This window comes from Barbus barbus (assembly GCF_936440315.1).
Source record: "Barbus barbus genome assembly, chromosome: 2".
Taxonomy (NCBI): Eukaryota; Metazoa; Chordata; class Actinopteri; order Cypriniformes; family Cyprinidae; genus Barbus; species Barbus barbus.
Window position 1 is genome coordinate 4,729,748 of NC_136730.1, and position 17,472 is coordinate 4,747,219.

Genomic DNA, 17,472 nt, shown 5'->3' on the forward strand with positions numbered 1-17,472 from the left:
TGCAAAACTCAGACATCTCCGTCAGACCAAAGAAGATGCTTACAATAAGGGGGGATAAAGTCTTGTATAAACAGGACAAATACACACTGGAAAAGGAGATCAGAGTAGCAAAGATGAATTATTCTGATAAGCTAAGGATCCAATTATCTTCCAGTGACTCAGCATCAGTGTGGAAAGGTCTGAAAGAGATAACCAACTACAAGACACCATCCCCCAGCACTGTGGAGAATCAACAATAGGCAGACAATCTGAATGAGTTCTATTGCAGATTAGAAAAAACACCCCACACCCGCTCTGGACACCTCTCCACACAACCATTAACACCTCCAGCAACGCCCCTCTCCCACACACCTGCAATTCAGATCAGCAACGACGAGGTGCGCCAGGTCTTCCGGAAGCAGAAAAGGAAAAAAGCACCAGGCCCAGACGGTGTCACACCAGCCTGTCTGAAACCTTTGCTGATCAGCTGGCCATCAGATCTCCACAAAAATCTTCAACAGATCACTGGAACTGTGCGAAATCCCTTCATGCTTCAAACTCTCCATATCATCCTCATCCCAAAGAAATCCCAAATTCCAGGACTAAATGACTACAGGCCTGTGGCTATAACGTCTGTGGTCATGAAGTCATTTGAAAAACGGGTGCTGGCCCACCTGAAGGACATCACCGGACCCTCGCTGGACCCTCTTCAGTTTGCCTACAGAGCAAACAGGTCTGTGGATGACGCAGTCAACATGGGACTGCATTATGTTCTGCAACATATAGACAAACCAGGGGCTTATGTGAGGATCCTGTTTGTGGACTTCAGCTCAGCCTTTAACATTATCATTCCAAACCTACTCCTGCCCAAACTAACTCTCCGTCTGTCAGTGGATGAACCTGCCACAGTAGCTGCTGAAACAGTTCTACTCTGCCATCATTGAATCCGTCCTCTGCACTTCAATAACTGTCTGGTTCAGCTCAGATACCAAATCTGACCTCAGAAGACTACAGTCTGGACTGCTGAGTGAATCATTGGAACAACCCTCCCTACTCTCCAAGAACTGTACTTATCCAGAGTGAGCAAAAAGGCTGGTAAAATCACTCTGGACCCCTCACATCCAGCACACTCCCTCTTTGAACTGTTACCGTCTGGTCGACGCTACAGAGCTCTGAGCACCAGAACGACCAGACACAGGAACAGTTTCTTCCCTCAGGCAATCCATCTCACGAACACTTGACAAAAATTATGGTACACACACTATTTATACACTTATTTATCTAACACACATACTTCTACATTTCAATTGCACATAATATACCTGTACATACAATTGTCAATTTGTATATTGTTATTCCTTATTTACTTATTCTTTTTAATTCTTCTTTTTATTATCTTTGTTTTTTGTTCTGTCACTGTCATTCGGTTGCACTGTCATGAAAACAAATTCCTCGTATGTGTAAACATATCTGGCAATAAAGCTCATTCTGATTCTGATTCTATGGGAAACATTACAAAATATACATTATCATCCATTTTCTGAACTTCGCCTTTTAATATCTGTGTTTTACTACATTAATACTTGATGCAGTCTGAGTAAAAATAACTGTCGCTCAGTGGAGCAAAGCTTCATTTAAAAATAGTAATCCCAGTAAATAAACACAAAAACACTTCATTGACTTGCTGCAAATCGATCAAGCAGGAGAGATTTAAGCATAATTGTAAAGATATGTTGTCAAGAAGCTGTTTAGATGGCAACCGGAAGATTGTTCCTGAGTGTTGGACCAACAACTGCAAAAGCTCGATCGCAACAGTGCTTTAGTTTGAACCTAGAGATTGATACAAATCCTGAAAATCTGGATCTGAGCATTCTCACTGATTTGTGTGTTTGCAACAACTCAGTGAGATTATGAAGATTATGAAGTGCTTTAAAATCCAATGTCAAAATGTTGTATTCCACTCTAAGTTTAGCAGGTAGTCACTGTAATGTGGTCAGAATGGGAGTAATGTGCTGAATTCAGTCAATAGCCTGGCCGCTGCATTCTGAACCAATTGCAGTCGCTCCATGGAGGACTGATTTATCCCATAGTACAGCGAACTGCAATAGTCTAATCTAGATGTAACAAAGGCATTAATTACTTTTTCAAATGTCTGTATTGAAAGGAGAGTTTTAACTTTAGCCAAATGTCGAACATGAAAAAAAGCATGTTCTAACCGCTGTTTATCTGTTTATCAAACTATAGACTGGAATAAAACACCCAGGTTCCTTAAACAAGGAGTAATCCACTGGGCAAAATAACCAAGATCAAGATTATAAGAATTAAAAGACAGAGCATACATACATCCCATTGAATACATGCACACAACTTTGCTAATGCATTTTTATCACCAGGCTTAAAAGAAAGATACAACTGTGTATCATCGGCATATACGTGAAAAGAAATACCATATTCCTTGAAAATATGCAGTTATAAATGACATGCAGTTATAAATAATACCATTTGGGTTCCAGGGAATAAAGTCATGCAGGTCCGTAAAAATATAAGTTTGAGTATATGATGACATGTTTCTTTATTTGTCTTTTTTTGGGAAGGGAAGTACTTTATCTCTGGTACTTTGGGCTCAAGGTGGTAAAAATTCAATTTTTCTTACAAAAATGCATGGATTCGCCACAGAAGGCCTTTATTTACGCCGAGGAGCCGTGTGAGGCAAGTTTTATTATGATTGTGTACGCTTTATTTGACGTGTTTTGGACTGTGTAACAGAAACCCACTGCGATGATGAGGCTAAGAAGAGCCAGGACAATTTTCAATATATCTCTGATTGGATTCATCTGAAAGAATAAAGTCATATACACCTGTCTCGAGGGTGAGTAAAACACAGGCTAATTTTCCTTTTTGGGTGGATTAACCCTTAAAGATGAAGCTTTTAAAGGGTTCATGAAATAGTAAATCAAATTTGTGTCATGTTTACTCATAAAAGAGGTTACACTACAATACAAAATCTTGTCATCGTCTCATTTCAGTCATGGGAAAAAAGCTCGTCAAATACAATTTTTATCACAGTTTTTGTAAACTAAATTAGTTCAGATCAAGTGAAGTGAAGGCCAAACAGTTTGATTGCCAAAGCGTGTCTGTCTGCAGAGCAGGTCAGTTCTGGATAATTTCTCTGTAGTGGAAGGAAGTAGAGAAGTGTTATATAGACCGTCTATAATTTTGAACAACTCATGTCTGTCCTTCAACCACAAGAGTGATACTTCTGTTAACTTCGATAAACAACGATCTGAAACTGCCTTTCATGAGCATCATGATCTGTGTAAGGGCTAGATGTAGAGATGTTCTTTGTTATAAAGTGGTTTACTGCGGTTTATGTGTTTGTAAATCAAGTCAATGATTAAACAGATAAAACAGGATTTCCATCCAATAAATATGTGTAGCCCCAATTCATGTGATGAAATGTAATTGAGTTGGACCAACTCAATTTGATCAAATATAGTCTAAATGAAATTGATACATTGACGAAGTGATTTTTTATGCTTGTTGAACTCAAACTAAAACATTTAACTTGGAAATAAATTATTGGGCAGACATTCTACACACACAAAAATAAATAAATAAATAAAATAATAATATATTGAATTTACTTAACTTTAGGCATTTGTCAACTTGTTGTTTTGGTACATCCATGTCATGCCCAAAGCAGTTTTTGTATTATTATTATTATTATTAAAACAACTTTTCTTCATGTTAGCAGGTCCTCAACCCAAGCACATGCTCTACACTTCACTCCCAAAAGCACTAACATACCAGAAAGTCTTTTAAATACAAACATAAAAGAGCATTCAACATTAATAAGTCTCCCAATGTAACCATCTTAATAAAAATGCCTAAAATAACATTTTATTTCAAGATATACTCTCCTTATCCAGCCCTGTGCAAAGCATGACGGGAAGGAGAACGTCTCGGTTACGTACGTAACCCTCGTTCCCTGATGGAGGGAACGGAGACGTTATGTCGTGACGACATAGGGGATTTACTTGGAAGCCCCAATCATCTCTGACTTAAGAGAAAACGCCAATGAAATTGGCTAGTGGATTTTGCATACCTGAGCCACTCCCCGTGCATACGGGTATAAAAGGGCAACAGGTGCATCCACTCATCCGGTTTTACCCGCTGAGGAGCCGAGAACGTGTCCCTGGCAACCAGCGATGGTTCAAGATTGTGGCATGGGGACATAACGTCTCCGTTCCCTCCATCAGGGAACGAGGGTTACGTACGTAACCGAGACGTTCCCTATCTGTCGGTCACTACGAGTTATGTCGTGACGACATAGGGGTCATATGGAAAGCGCCACAACCTGAACCCCGTCACGACCTTGTGCATGCAAATGTTGACAAGCTAGTGCGTGACAGACAAATGCCATGCGAAGGTCGCAACCTTCCCATCGCCCCAGCGCAAATTCGCTAACCTTGGTGACCGCAGGGACCACTGAGTACATTGCTGCTGGAGATAGCCAAGCCGCTGTTCCTTTCCCCAAGAAATCGGAAGGGATTTCGACCTTCTATGAAAGACTGCTTCAAGTCTTTCCTATTTGTTGTTACAGCTTGGCGGTAACGACGGGGAAGCGAGCCTTCCGGAGAAGGGCGCTACGGAGGCCACATCCTGCCCGAAGGGAGGTAACATGTGGAGACACTGATATGGACTGATACATACGACTGGACCCTGGGGCAGATCCTACCTAGGAGTAGGGAGGAGGGCTGCCAGCAGGGCCTGACAGAGCTCTGCCAAAGGGAAGACACGGGTTTACCGTGAGGGAAACCGTACCGTGGATGAATACACGTGTGGGATTACCCGAAGGGAATCAGGCCATACGGACACCTAGCCGAGTACAGGGGCTGACCGGAGACCCGGGCGAGCTAGCACCAGTACTGGGCCTGGCGTCAGACTGCTCCGCCCAGTCTGACTGCCGGGTGTGCTGGAGGTCTCCACCAGGGTTCGCCGTCCGGGGAACTGAACTGGAGGAGGAAAACAGGCGCTCGTATCCCCGGGTGAGGGGGAATGGCGCAGCAAGCGTGACACCGGCCAACTCTTCCCGCCACTTACCTGTTACCCAACACACGGGAAGAGACTGGCTCCACGCGGAGACTGTAAAATCTCGCGAAGGTGTTCGGTGTCGCCCAGCCCGCAGCTCTACAGCTGTCTGCCAAAGAGGTGCCGTGCGCCAACGCATAGGAGGAGGCAACACTCCGTGTGGAGTGAGCCCTCACCCCAAGGGGGCACGGCTCGCCTTGGGATTGGTACGCCAAGGCGATGGCCTCCACTATCCAGTGGGCCAACCTCTGCTTGGAGACAGCCTTCCCTTTCTGCTGACCTCCGTGGCAGACAAAGAGCTGCTCAGAGCTTCTGAAGCTCCGGGTGCGGTCCACGTATATGCGCAATGCTCTTACGGGACCCAGCAACGCCAAGACTGGATCTGCCTCCTCCGAAGGCAGTGCTTGCAGGTTCACCACCTGATCACGGAAGGGCGTGGTGGGAACCTTGGGCACGTATCCCGGCCGGGGTCTCAGGACAACGTGAGAGTAGTCCGGCCCGAACACAAGGCACTCTTCGCTCACCGAAAATGCTTGGAGGTCCCCGACCCTCTTGATGGAAGTGAGCGTGGTCAGGAGCGCTGTCTTAGCCGACAGGAATTTCAGCTCGACTGAGTCCAGCGGCTCAAAGGGGCCCCTGTGAAGTCCCGCCAGGACGATAGAGAGGTCCCAGGAGGGCATCAGGGGTGGCCTAGGCGGATTCAACCTCCTGGCACCCCTCAGGAACCTCACGATGAGATCATGCTTTCCCACGGACCGGCCGTCCACTGCATCGTGATGGGCCGCGATAGCAGCCACATACACCTTCAAGGTGGAGGGTGACAGCCTACGCTCCAACCTTTCTTGCAGGAAAGAAAGCACTACTCCAATCGTGCATCTTCGGGGGTCTTCCCGGCGAGAAGAACACCAGTTCGCGAACAGACTCCACTTCAGAGCATAGGCTTGCCTTGTTGAAGGAGCTCTAGCCTGAGTGATGGTGTCTACCACGGCCTGTGGTAGACCACTTAAGCCTGCCGCGTCCCGTCCAGGAGTCACACATGGAGGTTCCACAGATCTGGACGCGGGTGCCATATGGTGCCGAGCCCCTGAGAAAGGAGTTCCTTCCTCAGAGGGATACGCCAGGGAGGGGCTGTCGCGAGGAGAATGAGTTCCGGAAACCAGGTCCGGGTGGGCCAATACGGTGCGACCAGCAGGACCTGCTCCTCGTCCTCCCTGACCTTGCACAGTGTCTGTGCGAGTAGGCTCACTGGGGGAAATGCATACTTGCGTAAAGCCCGAGGCCAGCTGTGTGCCAGTGCGTCCGTGCCGCGGGGCCCCTCGGTCAGGGAGAATATAGCTGGCAGTGGGAGGACTTGCGAGAAGCAAACAGGTCTACCTGAGCTTCCCCGAATCGACTCCAGATCAGCCGGATCGTCTCGGGATGGAGTCGCCACTCTCCGAGAAAGTGAGCTGTCGTGAGAGCGCATCGGCCGCACGATTGAGCTCCCCCGGAATGTGGACAGCGCGCAGCGACCTGAGCTGCGTGTGACTCCAGAGGAGGAGATGGCGGGCGAGCTGTGACATGCGGCGTGATCGTACACCTCCCGGCCGGTTGATGTACGACACAGCCGCAGTGTTGTCTATGCGGACCAACACATGCTTGCCTAGCAGCAGTGGCCGAAACTGCCGCAAGGCCAGATGCACTGCCAACAGCTCCAGGCAATTGATATGCCAAAGCAGTCGAGGCCCTGTCCAGAGCCCCGAGGCTGCCTGCCCGTTGCATGTAGCGCCCTAGCCCGTACTGGAGGCATCTGTTGTGACAACAACATGCCAGGACACTTGTTCTAAGGGCACCCCGGCCCGTAGAAAAGCACGGTCCGTCCAGGGGCTGAAGGAGCGGCAACACTCGCGCGTGATACTCACCCGAAGTGAACCGCGGCGCCATGCCCACCTCAGGACTCGGGAGTGCAACCAGTGCTGAAGTGGTCTCATATGAAGCAATCCGAGCGGCGTGACCGCAGCTGCGGATGCCATATGCCCCAGGAGCCTCTGAAACTGTTTCAGTGGCACCACAGTCCTGCCTCTGAAGGAACTCAGGTAGTTCAGCACTGATTGGGCGCGCTCGTCCATGAGGCGCGCCGTCCTACTCACCGAGTCTAACTCCACACCGAGAAAAGAGATTCTCTGCACAGGGGAGAGCTTGCTCCTTTCCCAGTTGACCCGAAGCCCCAACTGGCTGAGGTGCCGTAACACCAGCTCCCTGTGATCGCACAACTGCTCTCGGGACTGGGCCAGAATGAGCCAGTCGTCGAGGTAGTTGAGGACCCTGACGCCCACTTCCCGTAGCGGGGCAAGGGCGCCTTCAACGCCCTTCGTGAAGACACGGGGAGACAGGGAGAGCCCGAAGGGGAGGACCTTGTACTGCCATGTCCGACCTTCGGACGCAAACCGTAGGAACGGTCTGTGTCGCGGAAGGATCGAAACATGAAAGTAAGCATCCTTCAGGTCAATCGCTGCAAACCAGTCCTGGGGATTGCACCCCAGGATTGGTCGAAGACCACCGCCTTTCTTGGGTACGATGAAGTAAGGGCTGTAAAACTGCCTCATCTCGGCTGGAGGGACCGGCTCGATTGCATCCTTTGCCAGGAGGACAGCAATCTCCTCGCGCAAGACAGGAACGTTCCGAGCCACCACTGAGGTCTCGAGAACGCAGCTGAACTTGGGAGGTCGCCTGGCGAACTGAATCGCATAGCCGAGTCGAATTGTGCGCGTGAGCCACCGAGACGGGCTGGGCAGCGCAAGCCACGCTTCCAGACGCCGTGCAAGGGGCTCCAACGGCACAATCGACGTACCTGCGGTGGTGCAGCGCAGAGGAGTAGGGCTGGATAGTACAGAAGGCAGCGCGTTCTGAAGCATCCTTACCGAACTCCCTAGGTCCCAAAGGGGACTGGCTAGAGGTGCGTGGGGAGGCACTGCGTCCCCGAACCGCACTCTCTTGGCCGCTGGCAAAATGGGTCGCGGGCGAGAGTGAGGAGGCAGTGCGTCGCGCACTGTCAACCCGCGAACCTGATAACCCGGGGAAAAAGGAAATTGCTCTTCTTTTGACAAAGTGGGTACCGCTGGCTTTCTTGAGCCAGCGACGGAACAGAATGAATGATTCTCCCCCCAACCCTCCTTCGGGGGAAGGAGCGGCGCTGATCCCGCCATCTCCTGAGATAGAGCAGCTTCCCACACCTCCGGGTTGCCCGTGTCAGGGCCGTTTTATCGCCTCCTTGGACGATATCGGGGCCAGTTGGAACACGGGGGGGGGGGGGGGGCGCCACGCTCCTGCAAGAGGCTCGACGCCCCAGCACAAGGCGGAGCAGCTCAAAGGGACACAGGAGGGCGCCCACGGTGACCAGCAGACTGGGGCTTGCCCTGTGGCGGAGCGGTGCATCACGCCGGGGCAAGATGTGCTGGACGGCCTCGGTCTGCTGCAGTACTGCCGAGAACTGCTGGGCACAGTCCTCGACAGTGTCGCCGAACAGTCCAGCCTGGGAGACAAGAGCGTCGAGAAAGTGTACTTTGTCGACTTCGCCCCTCTCCACAGGCTGAGCCACAGACGGCACTCTTGGACCACAAGTGTGTGCACATCGCCTTCCCGAGGCACTGCGCTGTGACTTCCGTTGCCCGTAGGGCAAGGCCAGTCGCTGAGCGCAGCTCCTGCGTCAACCTCGGGTTGGTACTACCCTCGTGCATTTAATGCCTTGGCCTGTGTACTCGCAGGATAGCCGTGGCATGCAGGGTAGGGGCGGCCTGGCCCGCAGCACTATAAGCTTTGGCCGAGAACGGCCATCAGCCTATAGGCTTTGGACGGGAGGCGCGAACGACTCCCCTAAGTGGCGGCGTTTCGCGGGCACAAGTGCACCGCGACCGCTCTCTCCACCTGGGGAATGTCAGCGTCACCCTTAGCCGCCCCGCCATCGAGGGTAGCGAGGATGGAGGAGGCAGACGCGCCGCTTCTGGCCGTAAAAAGGGGCCGTCCACGACTTCATCAGCTCCTCGTGCACTTCCGGGAAGAAAGGAACCAGGGCAGGGCGTGGTCGCGAGCCACAGCCTCTGCCGAGGAGCCAATCATCTCACCGCGAGGGCTCAGGACTGAGAGGTGTGCACGCCTCCAGCCCGATCTCGCGGCGGCCCGGGAAAGCACGGCCGTCAACTCTGGGTCCGATTCGGCGGCGGCCGCGAACCCCGCAGCTGCGCCGAACCTTCATCCTCAGAGGACGATTGCCCATCCCCCGATGCCGCGATCGACATCTAATCCTCTATCGGCGCGCCGAATGAAACTGCTGGGCACGCCGTGAGACAGCACAGCAGAATCACCGGGGAGCCGCACAGAACAGCTGCTGCAGGAGGAGTGAAAGGTCCGTGGGGACTGGCCCGGCGGAAGGCTCTCACTGTAACCCTCAGATCGCCCAGAGCACTAGCCGATGGTTCTCTGCTCGTGGCAGAGAAGCCAGCGCGGGTAGTGACAGAGGGGGCCCCTCCCATCCCCGTGAGGAGAGAGAGGCGCGATCGCAGCGCTGCTATGGTTACACGCTCAATGAACGCATAAATCATCCACGAACGCAGCTTCAGCGTGCTGGAGCCCCAGACACTGAAGACAACGATCGTGGCTGTTTACGGAGGACAGGAAACGACCGCAACCAAGAGGACACGGCCGGAACAGCGTCTTTAAAAAGACGTGAACCGACCATGATTTGCTCTTTTAGGAAATTTGCTTTCAGTTGAAGTGCCCAGGGGAATCGCTGCAGACAGGACACCGCTGTTCGCACCGTAACGCCAACCAGAACAGCTTCCAGACAGATGATGAATGGCTTTGTGGAGATCAACACGTTCATCCACTCGGCTCCGAAGCAAAAATCGGATGAGTGGATGCACCTGTTGCCCTTTTATACCCGTATGCACGGGGAGTGGCTCAGGTATGCAAAATCCACTAGCCAATTTCATTGGCGTTTTCTCTTAAGTCAGAGATGATTGGGGCTTCCAAGTAAATCCCCTATGTCGTCACGACATAACTCGTAGTGACCGACAGATAGGGAACTCCACTTCCCACTTACAGAATGTGGCGATGCAGAGAGCCAAACAGTACTGAGGAAGTTATAGGCTAGGTGGAACCTACCCCAAAAACACCGACTACGCCACCCTGGGAATTTCACCCAGAGAATGATTCTGTATTTCCTAATTACACACTACTATTGATTCACTTAAGGACACACAGGTAAGTAAACAATTCAGCCAGAGACGAGGTTCAAATTTTAAAAGAGATACAAATTTTATTCAATAAATTTAAAACACAATTCAGAACACATTCATACTTGCTGAGGCCTACCGATGGAGGAGAAAGGAGTCACAAAGGCACGAAGAAATCCCAGGGCAGGCCACCACGTGAACACACAAACACTAAAGAAAAACACAACAGTGAACACAGCAAAGAAGAAAAATCAAAATAGATGACACAGCACACAGAAAGGGGATACCACCACCCGGACACCAATACCACCACCTTCGGCAAACAACTGAAACAGACACAAACACACGATCAAAGGGAATTCACTCAACAGAACGAGACAATGTAATATTTAAAGGAAGAAAATGAATTGAAATAAACTTCAATCACAAAATAACCAAACTGCCAGAACCAACAATGGTTCCAAGAGGCAGTAAACTAGAAAAATAAGATCAATTCTAAAGACATTTCTCACTAAACAAAGGAAAACAAAATAAACAAAAAGTACACTGAAACCTTGGCCAAGGAAAACAAATTCAGTAATAAGACAAAATATAAATAAACTAATCCAGTTAATACATTTATCTAAAATAAACTAGAATCACTAATAAAGAAACAAACTAGAAATGCAAATTAACTAAATGGAAAACAAAATAAGAAAATAGAAACATTTAGCCCAAATTATAACTATAAAGAGCCAACCCCTTTTTAGCTGCATTCAACCAGTTTAAAATACTGGCCCACATCGGACTGGAGGCTCACACATTCGACCGTATGGCTGTGATTGCCCAGTAGCCGTGAAGGCAGAACGGGCGGGCAATGATCAAGTCAAATTGCTGATATAAATGTTCAAAACGTACACATTAACAGCTGTCCAAAGCGGGCATGCAGCGATCGAGTAGAGCTGGTAATACAATGTTCAAAATCTGCAGTAAAGAGACAGCAGTGCAGTCACTGCAGTGATCGATTAACGTTGAGTTGCTGGTACGTAGGTGCAAAACACACGAGGAAACAGCTGTCCCGGACAAGCAGACAGCGCGATCGAATAAAGTGCTAATACAATGTTCAAAATATACACGTTAGGCAAGCAACACTCCAGGACGGACGTACAGTAATCAAATAATGTTAAGATTGATGGAACAATGTTCAGAATGTACGTGAAACAAACAGCAATCCAGGCAAAACAGCAGCTAGTGAATAAATGCTCTGCAACTGACGTCAATCTCCAGATGAACCAGCCCAGTTCCTGTTATTTATAAAAAAAATTAATTAACCCCAAATCAAACAAATGAATCCTACCTCATGTATCCTACATACCGATCAAGCAGCATTTTGTATCACCCAGGAGGAGGCAGCTCAAAGGGTACAAACAGTACAGGCAGCTTTCGATAACCTCCGCTTTTAAGTGCGTTGAACGACGGAGTAAAGGACTGGCCCGCCCACCGGAGATCTATAAGCGTTCAATGCATAGTAAACATAACGGCAGCCGATACCAATTAAATAAAGGCAACAAACAACAACGCTGCTACTTTACCTGTAGCACAGCAGAGCAGCGCACGGAATGAGTGACCCGGAAGTATGACAAACTTCCGTCACCAGCGAGCAAGAGGTCAGTCAGACGGACTACTACCTGTATTTATGGGGGGAGCCGGTGGCAGTGATTGGCCAAAAGAACGCAAGCTCGTTATGAGTTGACTCATACTGCTACAATCAGTAAAATAATTTATTTAAAATTTTAATTTTTCAAATATATTGTAAAATTAATGTAAGTTAAAAAAAAACAAGTCTCAAGACTTTATGGTAGTTTTCCCCCATCCCACTTCCTCATCTTTATAAATGAAAAAAGTACTCTTTGTGATTGGTTTTCAGTCCTTTGTATTAAACTACACATACATCCATGATTCTACTTTTTTTCTAGTTGTTTGAGCAACTTAATTATATTTGTTTTATAAACATTATTTTAAACAGTATGCACTTTTTTCAAAGATAGTCATGTTTTTGTATTACTTTGAGTTAAGGTGCATTAGTGTTGGTGCAGGCATTTTGCGTATGATAACCAATAAATTATATTTAATGACACGCAGGGGAAAACATGCTCACTACTCGGTATTCTGATGAACCGGGACTACCTTTATTTGCATGTCCTTTTTTGAAAACAGGTCACATGACATGAGCAGTGTGAGGGCACACCCAATACAAACGTTAACAACAGAGTGGGGGAACTATGATGTCACTCTGTCGGCGGATCGGCTGTTAGCATGAAACTGGTTCCTCGACAAAAAGCCAATAGGATTTTTCCATAGGCTTTTGGATTATCACAAAATATAAGCTCAATCATAGTTCATGAAACTTACATGTTTTGTCCATAACTTTGATGAATTTTGTAGCCTAAATAAAAGTGCCAGAACTAAAAAGCTAAACTTAGGCTATAAACGAACTACAGCATCACGGTCGCTCGCCTTCAGCGTCACCACCACCACGATACCGACAACTGTCTCAAACTTATATTTAACGCTCAGTGAAAACGATTTAGGAACTTTAATCCACGCTACATGAAATGAGACATTAGTAATAAATAGTATAATGAATAAATGAAATAATCTTAACTAAAGTATTTCTGTACATTTCGAAAAAAAGTTGCATTAAAAGTCAATAAATCCTTGATTAATACAAATATTTTAATTAAAAACGTATCCCAACGTACTATTCAATAAAATTCTAGTGCATTTAATCTTTTAAATAACAGCAGACTGAGTGAGTTTTTGGATTTGGTAAGATTAAACTTATTTTAGTGAATAAAGTACAACATTTCAGCTATAGTTTTGTTAGGGTGTATGTTATTTTATCCTTGCTTCTAGGAAATCCTCAATTTATATGCTTTCTAACAGCTTCATGTGGCCGTAAACATTTAATTTTAACTTTAAAGCACTATGCATCATTAAAGTTTGACTTTCACCATGGCTAAGCCGGTAAATGTGGTATTTACATGTAATAATCATAATAATAATAATCGTAATATGAGTTTATCTTATGGACCGAACCCAGAGTCTCTGCATCAGTGAGCGATAAAACAAGCATCTTCCCTCCGAAGACTTGTGTTGCATTTCAGCGCAATATAAACTATATAAAATGCAGAAAACTATTAATTGATTATTCTACAATTAATTGTATTACAAATTATACTACAACTGGAAAATACTGTAAATTGATAAACTGTTCGGCGTGATGATGTTTAATGTCTCCGACAGCGCCTGTAGTCCTATTTAGCAACTTATCAACCGTCTTTATTAAGAAACATGACAGTTTTAAAAAATCACGAGTGGTGTGTAACTGGTGTGTTTTATGCCGTAGAATAAAACGTGAAAGTATCTTGAGCTTATGTGAACCACGGACCTTGTTAAAGGGATTTAACCAAAATCCCATTCAAAACCCCATTGACTCTGGGCCGATGGAACCGGAAGTGCTAAAATGCTAAAATAACTCGCTTCTGGGTTTATCAAAACCATTGTCTCTGTCACACACTCAGTCACACAAGACACATTCTGTCTAACTGCTACAAAAGTGCATTGTGAGTAGTGTCAGCATATATGCATTTATATGTATGTGTATATAAACTACTTTCCCTGAAAATCAGTTGGAAATACAGTTTATGAGGACAATGATATTAATCTTGAATTATAATAATATGAATTAACCTTTCACAGAGATATTAACAGAGCTTGATTGTGATGATTGTGGTGTTTCATCTCTCTGTCCTCTACACCAGTACTGACCCTGATCAGACTCAGTAGCTCCTCTGATAGTGAGAGTGTCTCTGTTTACAGTGTAACCATCAGACGACTGTAACATTACTCTGTCTTTATACCACTCATATCTCCAGTTACTGTGAGACTCAATCACACACTTCAGATTGAGTGTCTCTCCAGTGAATACAGGACTGTCTGGAGTCACAGTCAGAGCAGATCCTGGTAAATCTGTGAAGAAAGACAAAAACATAGTGACTCAAACCTCTTTCCTTGACATTTTGTAAATGTTTCACAGAACTGAACAATTGATCCATGCATGCATCCAGTGAAACGACAGACTTCTCTTTGGTGACGTATGCTGGATTTCTCCAGTTTATTTCATTTAGTTCACTTTAACCAGGAGCTGCAGCTCTGCTGAGTTTAGATTCATTCTTAGTAAAAATGGGTCTCAGCAGCTTTGTGAATATGTTTTAAGAAAGACTCTAATTAAACCCTTGTGCACTGTTTGGGGTCTTTTTTGACCCCAAATTATGTTTGCTGAATTAAAAAATAAATAAAAAAATGGCTTGATTTGTTATCTAAATGGCTTGAGAATTTGTACTTTTGTCAACACTTTTTAGCTCTACAAAAAAAATAAATAAATAAATAAACTGGATTGATATCTGGTTGAAAAAAAGACCCCATGAGTGTAATTCCCAAACAAACAGTGCACAAGTCTTAAAGAACTTTTACAGCTACTTAGGAAAGCTGATTAAAAAATGTTTTGTGAATACGGCCCGGGGTTATGCAGGGTGAGTTCACAAGATAATGAGCAACAGCTGATCAGGCAAGATGAGTCTGGGTAATGGGGAATGATGGGAAATACAGTCCATGAGAACAAAACAAAGACAGAAGGAGTGCCCTCTTGTGGCTATCATACACACTCCGGCTCTAATCAAGTCCTTCAGGCTTATTTGAGAACTACAGTAACAGAGTTTTGCACTCCTGCAGGCTTAAACTGCCTCTTTCTTACAATCGACTGCAAGCTCACATTCATATCTGCCTCTGTTGTCGAGTGCAGTGATCACATCTCACAATCCACTCAAACACTGACAAGTGATGGACAGAAACAAGTCCTGCCTTCATTTTACTTGTTTGATAATCATAAAGAATACAGAAGATATGATCTGTTGCTACTTCTGTTTCCTTCTTAGAGCCCCGCACAGGCCTCAAATTTAGGCCCTAGCCCGGCCCAAGTCCTACAGCTTATCAGAATTACCGACCGAGTCTGACCCGAGACCCCCCCCCCCCCCCCCCCCCCCTTCTCCTAAAACAGTTGATAGTACTGCTTCGGCTATTAAAATAGTTCAGTTTTGTGTGTAATGGCAAAATTATTATATTTCGTTTCGTTTCGTTTTTTAGTTAATTTAGAAACAAGTTTGGAGCATTTTTGTTAGTTAAATAGCCTATAAGTTTTTGTTTTTTTAAAGTAAAGACCAAGCGGCCAGCGGCATGAGCTGATCATAGACTATGTTTGATCAATTTAGCCTTCTCATATCATCACGACTTGCCTAAAATAAAATCTATATATCAATGTTTAAACGTTAAACCTGCGCTATAATAATAATATGCGCTAAAGCTAAAGCGCGCTCTGCAGGACATGGAGGCACCAGAGCAAACACTTGCATTTTTTTTTCAGTGGAAAAAAATTAAAATTGCCTATGCCCTCATTTTTTTGTTTTTTGTTTGTTTGATTTTTGATAAAGGTAGGAGTAATACATCATTCCGACCTGTAAAGGGTCTACTTGTATTTGTGTGCACTCACAATACCAACAAAAGGTAGTTCTTTTATAAAACAAAGAAAACAAACATGATGCGCTTTCTGCATCTTGAACAGGAGCGCTTCACAAAAATGAACCGAAGCTGAGCGAATACATGCCTCACAGACATGATAAATATATCTATAGAAAGCTTTAAATTATCACTTAACGAAATTAAAAAAATCGAAAACAAAAACTCTTTTATTATAATCTTAATCCGTAAGTAATTCAAATATCGCCTTACTATTTCCCGCAGACACATGCATGGTTATGTTTGCTGGGGTTTTGCAGCAAGCTTTAGTCTATTGCGTGCATTTAAAGCAGAACTCTGCAGCTGCTGCGGGACACTAAACACCATCGAGATGCTCTCAGTCGCTGCACGGTCTCCTGTTGTTTCCACCAGCGCGGCAATTTATTTTTTCATCACTAATGGATGGATGTCTACAATTTCACGAGTTCACACTTACATATAATAATAACGGAGTCAATTTATGCGTATTTGGCGTGCTGTCCAGGGGGATGGTACGAGCTCGGCATTTAGCCCGGACACAGAGTGCCCAGAGTGTTTAGTTAAAAAATGCAGTTTCCATTCTCATAAATAACTGAACTCTCTGTAAGTATCACTAGATTCCTAAAACTGTATCAAGATAAGGATTTACATCCCATACGCATCTTATGCAGTTCTGCATTTGAACAGAACAGTGACTACAAAATGTGATAACAGCATTAATAACAGCAATCTACAGTGCTTCCATGGATGGACAACTCTAGAATATCATACTTAAGACGAGACACTGCAGGTCAATAGGGTAATAAATAAAGAAATAAAATAATTAGTTATCTCCTTACTTACCCAGCTGATTGATTACATTGACAATTGAAAACATTTTTTTTGTATTATAAGTTTTCTAAAATGTTAGGTTTAAATATGCAAATGAGTCATTATTTTATGAAATATGTGCTAATTTGCATAAATTTCCTAATTTTGCATAAAGACCTGGAGCATCTCGACAACTAAACTGAGAGCACGCAATCAAGAAAGAAAGAAAGAAAGAAAGAAAGTTGTCCGTTTTCTTTTTTTCTCGGATGTTTTCAGTGGTGGTTGAAATTGAATTGCAATATTCATAAATTATTTATTTACACTGGACAATTTATACATGATGATTGTGTTTCTCTGAAAGAAAATGTGGATTTTATACTAAAAAATACAACTTTCTCATGTGTCTGACTGACAGATAAACTGTTATTTCAGTGTTGCTGTTAATGCAATTATTTTAGCAAATCATTTTCTATATATTCAGTTCAGTTAAATCAGTCAGAGCTACAATACTAAACTTATGCAGCCTGGAGCAACAAATATTGATGTTAAATGAGTATTAATCAGATGTGAATATGATCACTCACCTGATACAGTCAGTGTAACAGCAGCACTGATGTCTGATCTCTCTCCTCTACAGCTGTATTTACCACCGCTGTCAGACACAGAAGCTGTGAAACTGAGCTCTGCTGCTGTTGATGCATATGGATAGAAAATATATCTTTAAAGGGATAGTTCAGCCAAAATTGAAAATTGTCATTAATTACTCACCCTCATGTCGTTCTAAACTCAT

At 45.2% G+C, this 17,472-nt stretch overlaps 1 protein-coding gene across 1 annotated transcript in view; it reads right to left on the reverse strand.

The window, feature by feature from the left end:
• LOC306876936 (Fc receptor-like protein 5) overlaps nt 1-17,472 on the reverse strand; it is a gene marked incomplete at both ends in the record, with an annotated part of 53,488 nt that extends 36,016 nt beyond the window's left edge. Inside the window, 3 exons of the mRNA XM_079428388.1 lie at nt 14,013-14,291; nt 17,267-17,371; nt 17,451-17,472. Coding sequence (XP_079284514.1) covers nt 14,013-14,291; nt 17,267-17,371; nt 17,451-17,472 — 406 coding nt within the window. The remainder of the gene's footprint in view (nt 1-14,012; nt 14,292-17,266; nt 17,372-17,450) is intronic.